General features: G+C 31.5%; 1 protein-coding gene across 1 annotated transcript in view; it reads left to right on the forward strand.

The window, feature by feature from the left end:
* Positions 1-8761, forward strand: part of LOC103596121 (low-density lipoprotein receptor-related protein 1B-like) — a gene marked incomplete at its 5' end in the record, with an annotated part of 148581 nt that extends 139820 nt beyond the window's left edge. Inside the window, 4 exons of the mRNA XM_008579694.1 lie at positions 828-918; positions 1918-2059; positions 5199-5297; positions 6880-8761. Of these exons, the coding sequence (XP_008577916.1) occupies positions 828-918; positions 1918-2059; positions 5199-5297; positions 6880-7020 (473 nt within the window). The remainder of the gene's footprint in view (positions 1-827; positions 919-1917; positions 2060-5198; positions 5298-6879) is intronic.
* Between the last annotated feature and the right edge of the window lie 496 nt (positions 8762-9257).

A 9257-nucleotide genomic window follows, 5' to 3' on the forward strand; every position in this document is an offset into this window, starting at 1 on the left:
TAAAAACTAATACCAAGTTTCTCTTACCACTTTTGAGGATCTGTTCCATTAGTGATAGAACTTAAGACCATTCTTATGCACACAAAAGTAGGGGTAAATGGACATTTGTAACATAAGCCAAACCTCCAAATATGTTTTGCTGAAACTATTCTGGAACTGGAACTTAGATAAAGAATCCCCTTTATCCCTTGTTTTGCTGAATCAAGCTACCAGCCTTGGGTGACAAGTCGTCTGGTCTCTGTTTTATTGGTGAAAAGCATGAGCCTCAAAGAGTTTAAATAACCTACTCAGGTCTCACTTTGACTAACTTGTGAAACCGATATTTATGTCCTTCCAAATCCAACACTGACATCCCTTTTGTTTTGCCAGGCTGCCATTTAACTTGCCACATGTACTTGTGTCCAGGAAGTATGTATAGCTAAGGGAACAAACCTAAGGGTGGGAATGTGCCCAGTGAAATTGTGTGTGTATTCAGTCATAGTTGGTTTACAAGTAGTTACCAGCATGAACAAGCATCATTGCAAGTAAATGTGCGTGGTGGGAACCAGTAAACTGAGACTGACAAAGTCAGTATCTCTAATGTCAAAGTTTTTAAATGCAACATATAAATGAGATATCTCTATAGAAACATTTCCAGCAGATCGAGTACTTAATAGGGGAGCAATTTTTCTGTAAGGCAGTTATAAACTAGGACTATAAACATTTGGGCTAAGCTTTATTTTTATTATGTCGATGGTCAAGTGATTTGGAATAATAAAATGTACAGTTATATCAATCTTTACTTCATTTTATTTATTTGTTTATCTATTTTTTCATTTATTTTCCAGGAAGCATTGCCATCATTGTGCCTCTCGTCCTCTTGGTGACTTTGATAACCACCTTAGTAATTGGTTTAGTGCTTTGTAAAAGAAAAAGAAGGTAAGACACAATGTTCTAGATTAACAGTTAGTGAATAAATCACACAAACAGTTGCAGAAACCTAGTGTGATTTTTTATCTCTTAAAACATGACTTAGTTATTCCAACTGCAAAATCATGTTTTCGAACCATTTTATCCCTCTATTTCATTTTAAGTGATTATGATTTAGACAACTCATCCTCCATGTTATGTTGATGGAATGGCTCCATTTACATATTCTAACAACAGTAACAAGGGGCCATATTTAAAATTTTGGTTGGATTTTACATTTGCAGTAGTCTTTCTTTGAAACAGCAAGGATTTCTGAAAAGTATCTTATACAAATATGTGTGATTAGTAATATCAGTACAATGATACTGAATATAAATAAATGCATGTCACAAATTGTACACTTCATTCACAAATAGTGCATTTATTTATTTTATATATCACTAGAAGTATCATTATTTCAATTTTTATAAAAATGCAGTTATAAAAATCCAGAAGGAGTGGGTCGTCTGTAGGGTTATTATTCAGGACATTATCCAGGAGAGATTATTATTATCCAGAAAAGATTGAGAGTCAGTTTTTCAATTATGTAAAACAGAATTCTAGTCATGTGGCTTGGGGATTAAAAACAATCTATTTCAAAGTTTCTTTATCACTACTTTGTCAAGGACAGTTTTCAGAAGGAAGGAGAAAAAATAGAATTTAAAAAGATAACTGGTGAATGTTCAATTTCAATTAATGTGGTATTAGCTATTTAGGAGGAATTTGTTTTCAGCGTATTTTTATTGTAAAGTCAAAGTAATTGGGAAAATGACTTATCAAAGTATGATTTTCTTGTTCCTCTGTGACTTGACAAATTTCATTTATTCAGTTTATTTCAGAAATATTTCATTTGTATACTCTATTGGTCATATTAAGATAAGCAAGTAAATCTATAAATATGATAGTTTCATGTACCTTAACTGTGATATTTCCACAATTTGCACTTATGTAAATGTTCATGTATTCTAGGACAAAAACAATTAGAAGACAACCTATTATCAATGGAGGAATAAATGTAGAAATTGGCAATCCATCTTATAACATGTATGAGGTGGATCATGATCACGATGGAGGTCTCTTAGATCCTGGCTTTATGATAGATCCAACAACGGTAATGTGTCTTAAGATGATGGAGAATGAACACTAACATTCTTGATTCATATCTCTATTATATGGTTCTGGATTTTATCATTCGTTTCTTATATCTGAAGTTATAGTGAAGGCCTTTAGAATGCATTGAATGTTACAGACTCTTCTAAAGGAAAAAATACAATCATGGACTGCATTCAGCTGAAGCATGCAAGTTAATATAACATTTTTAGAAAATACATATCTATTCAGTTAGTTCATGAGCATGTACAATTTATTTAAAATAATATCATATTCAGAGCCGGCCCGGTGGCGCACTGCTACAGTGCGCCGCTTGCGAGCGCGGTGGCACTCCCGCCGAGGGTTCGGATCCCACATACAGACTGATTCCCGCTCACTGGCTGAGTGAGGTGCGGGAGCAACACCGAGGGTTGCGATCCCGTTGCCGGTCCCGGTCCAGTACGGGCGTGACACTGAGGGTTGCAATCCATTGCCGGACACGAAAAAAGACAAAAAGGGGGAAAAATAAATAAATAAAAATAAAAATAAAAAAATAATAAAATAATATCATATTCAAATATGTTGAGATGCTAGCACTAAATATTCAGCTTAGTTTTAAAATATTGGCTGATTTATTTTTCATTATAAAAAGAGTACAGTACATCATTTCCAAATAATTATTTTATTTTTGACAGTGTTTCATTGAAAAGCCAGCTAAGCTGCATCTTCTGATTTCTTTTGTAATCAGATCACTTTTGAGATATATTTTTCATCTGCTATAAATTTTTATTGATTTTAAACACATCATTGATACATATAGCCTAATAATGAAGCCTTTTTAAAGTCTCTGTTAGTTCTTATTACCACAAGCTCAGGTTGGCACCTTTGAAGATAAATAAATAATACAATTATCCAGATAAATTAAACATCCAAAGCTTTGCTTTAGAGAATTATTTGAATATTTTGCATAATTTTAGAATATTTTTCTCTGAATTAAGAGTACTAACTTACTATTATAGAATAATTTTCTTAGCTTATTCATTTATTAAGTATTTATTTATTTGTTTTCTGATTTATTAAAGGTACTTTGTCCAAAATACATCTTTGTATTGCAAATAATCACAGTGGCCAGTTTATATCTAAATGTACTCATGGTGACAGCTATTCCTGAAGAAGTTGAATAGGGTCCCATGTATTCAATTAATTCATGATAGAACTTCCTAAGCCTGAAATGATGATCACTCATTCATTTCTATGAAAATTAATCAATCAGTACTGCACGAATAAATTTTACACTATCAGATGATATTATAAATTTTTTTTCAAATTTGAAATAATTTTATAGTTATTATTTATTATTAATTCAGTAAATGACTTCTTCTGAAATTTTTCATAAAATATATTATGGTAACTTAGTTTTAGTATTTTCTACTCAAAATGAGAGACTATATATACTCTATACACTGTTATTTGATGTTTTATCTACAAAGGAGAAAGACATCTTAAATGATAGACTTTTGAAATTCTTTGCATTTTTAGAAATAAAAATACAGTGTCCATAAGTATTATATGAACTGAAGAAGACGTATTTTAAACAATTTTCACATGAAGAAGAGTTCTCATGTTTCCCCCATCATTTTTATTTCTAATGACAGAATTAATATAATTTGGGATACTTAAAGAAAATAGTTTTTTTAGTACACCACTTTAAAAAGTTTCCATATTTATTCCTGGAAAATAAAACTGTGCTTCAGTACCCCTCAAATACATTTTTAATGTTCTTAGCATATAATACTCAATGAATATGTATTTACGAATTTGCTGACTGAATAACCAAAATTGCACAGAATGTGACCTCGGTGATTCTAACTGGCTCCTGATGTTTAAAATGTAAATATGAATTGTTGCCTAAGAAGTAACTACAGAAAAACAGATAGTCCTAATAGGTACAGAAAGTAATAAAAAGCAGAGAGCAAAAAAAAGGGAGGGAGTAAAAAGCATGATCAAATGTATTTCATAGAGTATTCACTTTATTACAATGGTTTGATGTATGCATGATGTAATCAAATATAAATTGTACTACACATAAAGAAAATTTTTGTAGAAGTCATTGTCATTTTCATCATTTCCAAAGTGGGTAGCACTTCCAGTTCAATGATAAGCAAAAGGATTGAAGTACTTAATAAAGTAGATTTTACTATGGAGGTAACCACAAACAGTTTCAAGAGTTAAAAAAAGGAAGGGAATTAGTACTTACTGATTTTATCCTCAAATTCATCTCAATTCTCACTTGGATGGATTGTTTTGAATACTTTCCAAAATGAACTTTCATGGGAGAAAATAAAGACACGATATTGACTTGACTTTATTTTTGAAATCTTTTCCTGAGAGCTTTGCCCTTCTCCCAAACTTTGCGGTCATCCATTGTTAAGTTGATGGTTAAAATTTGTAATAGTATGTATAATCATGAATATTTTTATATTCTTCAAAATTTCATCTAGCTTTTTTTTCCCTTTGGATCACTAAATAAATACTATATTATGAATATGAGTGTACCAGATTGGCTAATTCTGCCCTTAGACTCAAGAAAGTCTAAGGTCAATGCCCTTGCATGAATATTTAGTGAGCCAATTTAATTACTAATTAATCTGTCTTAGACTAGAGAGCCAGATTTTTTAAAATACAGATATATGTTTCAAAGTACCAAATTTGAAATTGATTTTTTCCCTTAAAAATATAGAGTGATGATGAATCTTTAATTAGAAGTAGTCAGATATTTGAGTATCTAAAATCAGCCATTGTCAGAACTTTTCAAAGTGACAAAACCTTAAATAGGAGAAGCTAGTGCATTTCCCACAGAGCTGTTAGCAAAGGTATTATTTCTTTGGGAAGGATGAAGTTGAACAGAAATATATGGAAGTTTCTAGGCACATAACATGTCTATCAGTAAGCTGAACTTAATAGAAATGTCTATCTGTGAAGCAAGGATCCGACATTAATATTTCTTTCTTAAGTTGTTAAAGCTAACGTGAACACACTGTTCATGGCCCAGGGCTAAAAAGTATGTTTTATGTTATTTTTATGACTTAATATGATTTATATCAATGAAAAATGGTTCCATGATATTAGGTCAGAAACTAAAATTCTCTGTTTGTACACAGGCCAGGTATATAGGGGGAGGGCCCAGTGCTTTCAAGCTTCCACACACAGCGCCGCCCATCTACCTAAACTCTGATTTGAAAGGACCACTAACTGCTGGGGTGAGAGAAGAAAATTCATTATTCCATATCCATTCCATCACAGAACCCCTCACAAAGACTGAACACTAGACTTAGATAGAGGTTTGTTCTTAATTTTCTAATTCACAAGAGATTTCAAAATAGCATTAAAATTGGGGGGTTATATTATGTGTTTTTGCAAGATTACATATAAACCATGTTATCATTTTAGGCAAGCTATGAAGTAGAAATATCTCTTCTACTGGATTTGAAAATGTTATAGCCCCTTAGCAATGAACATGAATATTTGCTATTCTATCCAGAAATTTAAACTGAATAATTTAAATTCATGTTTGGTTTTATTCATTTGCTATGAAAATGCTTTACTTAAAATACACTAATTTGATGTGGAGTTAAATAAAAATATTCTTTAAAATGTCTCATCATATTGAGAAATTAGAGGTGGTCTAATGAAACCATTCTCAAACATTTTTTGGATTAAGTAACTAGTGCATAGAGAAAGACACTCTATGCAAAGTCACATGGTCATTTCAAGCAGAAGAGTGATAAAATATGGTCTCAAGATTCCTAGGGATGAGATTTCACATTCTTGTTCTCTCTCATCAACCGCTTTTCATTCTCATTTTCTACCATGTTTGTCTCCTTTGCATGGCTCCAAGATTATAATGTTTCCTTGTTATAATGAAGATTCAATGCACTGCTTTTGGAAAGACCAAAAAAGTGGAAAAAAAAAAAAAAAACCGAATAATGTTTCCTTGTTATAATGAAGATTCAATGCACTGCTTTTGGAAAGACCAAAAAAGTGGGAAAAAAAAAACCGGATAACAAACACAACAGGACAAAGCAAAAAAACTAGACAATACTTTTTTGGGTTAAACTGCAATTTGTTAAATAATAAATATTGTATATCTTTTCCAATTGCAAGAGGTCGATGCTTCATGCCTCGATTCTACATCAAAATGCTATAAGTTTGTGTGCAACTTAAGGTGACTATGTACTCCACAATTCTTTGGGAGAATCCAAAAATATTCGTATAGGTTGTTTAAATATGTATAGGTTGTTTGAAGCAAACATATTGTCATTATTTTAAAGTCTACTCCACTGGTGCATTTCTTTACTTTTATTTTTCTTTATTTCCTTGTTTTTAACTTTATTTTGAATGATCATAAGCACCAACCAATTAGATGATTTTCTGTAAATACATCTTACCTGCCACTGATAGGCTTGCATTAGCAATAAAATGTGTGTTAGGGGAGGGCATATGGACTAGAAACATGACAATATGTTTTAACATTTTATGTTTTTATAATACTCATTGAACATAGCTTTCATAAAGATTTCTTCTGGTTTTTCATGTATGTTCAAGCTTTCCTTAGGTTCACAAGTAACTCAAAAAACATAAAATTATGTTTTTATCTAACACCATGCTAAAGTTGACTAAAGCCTATAAACAAAGAATTCAAATACATTTAAATATTTATTATTTAGTAAATTAAATGAGTTGCATATAAATATTGTTACCATGAAAAGATAGACATCATAAAAATAACTAATGTGGTCAATACTGGTAATAATATTATATTTATTAATTTTTCTCTTTCAGCCAACAAATTACTCAAATCCAGTGTATGCAAAATTATATATGGATGGGCAAAACTGTCGAAACTCCTTAGGAAGTGTTGATGAAAGGAAAGAACTGCTTCCAAAGAAAATAGAAATTGGTATAAGAGAGACAGTGGCATAATCAGCGATAACTTTTATATGCTGTATAAATGTATAAAATATAAGGATTACTTTTGTATGTTCCAACAGTATTATACTTGTTTTGGCATCAGCATTACCTCCTTCTTTATCTTTTCCCTGGTTAATTGTTTGAGTTTTTTGGGTTTTATTTTTTGCTGATGACTATTGATTGACCATTTGTATGGTATTTTTATGAAAAATAACTGCACTACAGTACAATTTACAACAATGCTGCTGATATGACACACCTTTGAATTTGTTAAAATTAAAAACAACGTATTCCTTTGTAGTGTGAATATGAGCAATCTATTTTATATGAACTTTTTTGGTTCTATTTAATCAACCAAGAGAATCTCTGCACTTTTTCATTATATGGTCTGAAAGCTGTGATACAATGTCATTTTATTTTTCTGTTTAAATTGATGGAAGAATGATAGAATGGTCAACTCTCTTCTTTGTGCCCATGAAGATTGATCCAGACTCCACTGAAAATATATAGCCCTCACAAGTTCAGCATCACATGCTTTGAAATTAGACTTAGATTGCCAAGTGATAGGTGAAAATTTGGGGGGAAAACTTTAAAATATATGTAAAATTAATAATTTGCATGAACACAGATGACTACATTTTCCAAAACATAGTGGGCTCTATGTGATATACTAAACGTATACACCCTGTAAGCAATAGTTATATTTAGGTGGCAGAACATAGCAAAAATATAACCGAAAGTGGACAGACCACACTTGCTATGAGATAAGACCTTTTGTTCTCCCTCAGTCCCGAGGTAAATAGCCAGCCTAGAGCACAACAGGGCATTGGGTACTGATGTCATGCATTTCTTCCCAGTCATGTGAATTTTGTGGAAAATTAACCCAACCCCTTACCATACTGAAAACTAAAGGATAATGTATAAGCACACAAATTGATAAAAGAATTCCAATTATGTGAATGCATTCTCTTTGCTAGGTCAAAGGGAAGTAGCAAAACAGCTATTTTGGTATATAGTAATTGGTAAATATTTTCAAGATGCAATATAACTAATCGATTATTTGCCCTACCCAAAATGTATTCTTCAAGGACCTTCCAAGTTATAGAAGAACAATATCTGCCCATTATCAAAGGTGGAGAGTTTAAAATGTTACCCTGGTACTCTGGTTTCTTTTGGTTATACAGAACACATGGACCCCATTCACTTTTTTTGTTTGTTTGTTTGTTTTCAAATTTTGATTGAAATAAGCAAGATATTATTTAAGTTGTATAAAAAAGGATAGCATTTTTATACAAATATCTTTAAAGGCACAAAAGATTTATTCACAAGTTGTGGAGGGCTTTTTGTTCCTCTGATAGACATGACTGACTTTTAGCTGTCATAATGTATTAACCTAACAGATGAAATATGTTTGTGGTTGCTCTTTATCCCTTTGTACAAGCATTAAAAAACTGCTGTTTTATAAGGAGACTTTTTGTTGTACTATGTGCATGCATACTACCTATTTCTAAACTTTGCCATATTGAGGCCTTTATAAACTATTGATTTATGTAATACTAGTGCAATTTTGCTTGAATAATGTTATGCATATCATAAACTTTTTCAGGTTCTTGTTTAAGTACATTTTTTAAATTGAACAGTATTTTTCATTTTGGTTATAATAGTCATTTTGCCTATGTTTCTACAATGAAGTGTTAAATACTTTATAAAAAATTGTTGACTGACTTATTTAAATGAAATTCTACATATTTAAGTACTTGTGTTGGCTAGTTTTTAAAAATAAGAAAATTCCTTTCCTTAAGTAGTTTTAATATTCCTAGAAAACTACCATAGTGAACATGGTAGTTTTTTATATCCTTAGAACACACTCTCCAGGAAAGGATTAATTTCATTGCATCATTTTTCAAAGCACAACAGAGGAGGCATTTTATCTTTTGGAAGCAGAAATGTTCTCCTGACTTTCTCCTCTTCCTTGCCTCACTATGCTTGTCATAGACTCCTCATTGCAGGAGAAAAGAAAAATAGATAATACATATAGTAGTATGACAATTGTGTTGAAGTAAGCCGAATCTCTTCCTGCCTCTTCCCATTCTCAAAAATTGTATTTCATGGAAAACTCAGATTCCACTAGATGTAAGTGGAATGGTTATTGGTATACCTACTTGGAGCTTCTTTGCAAATGTAGGAGGGTCTGATTTACTTGAGCTATCATTAAGTTATATATATTTTCTGAAAGGGTCTTTTTGTAT

Source organism: Galeopterus variegatus, unplaced genomic scaffold, assembly GCF_000696425.1.
Source record: "Galeopterus variegatus unplaced genomic scaffold, G_variegatus-3.0.2 Scaffold1943, whole genome shotgun sequence".
NCBI classification, from domain to species: Eukaryota; Metazoa; Chordata; class Mammalia; order Dermoptera; family Cynocephalidae; genus Galeopterus; species Galeopterus variegatus.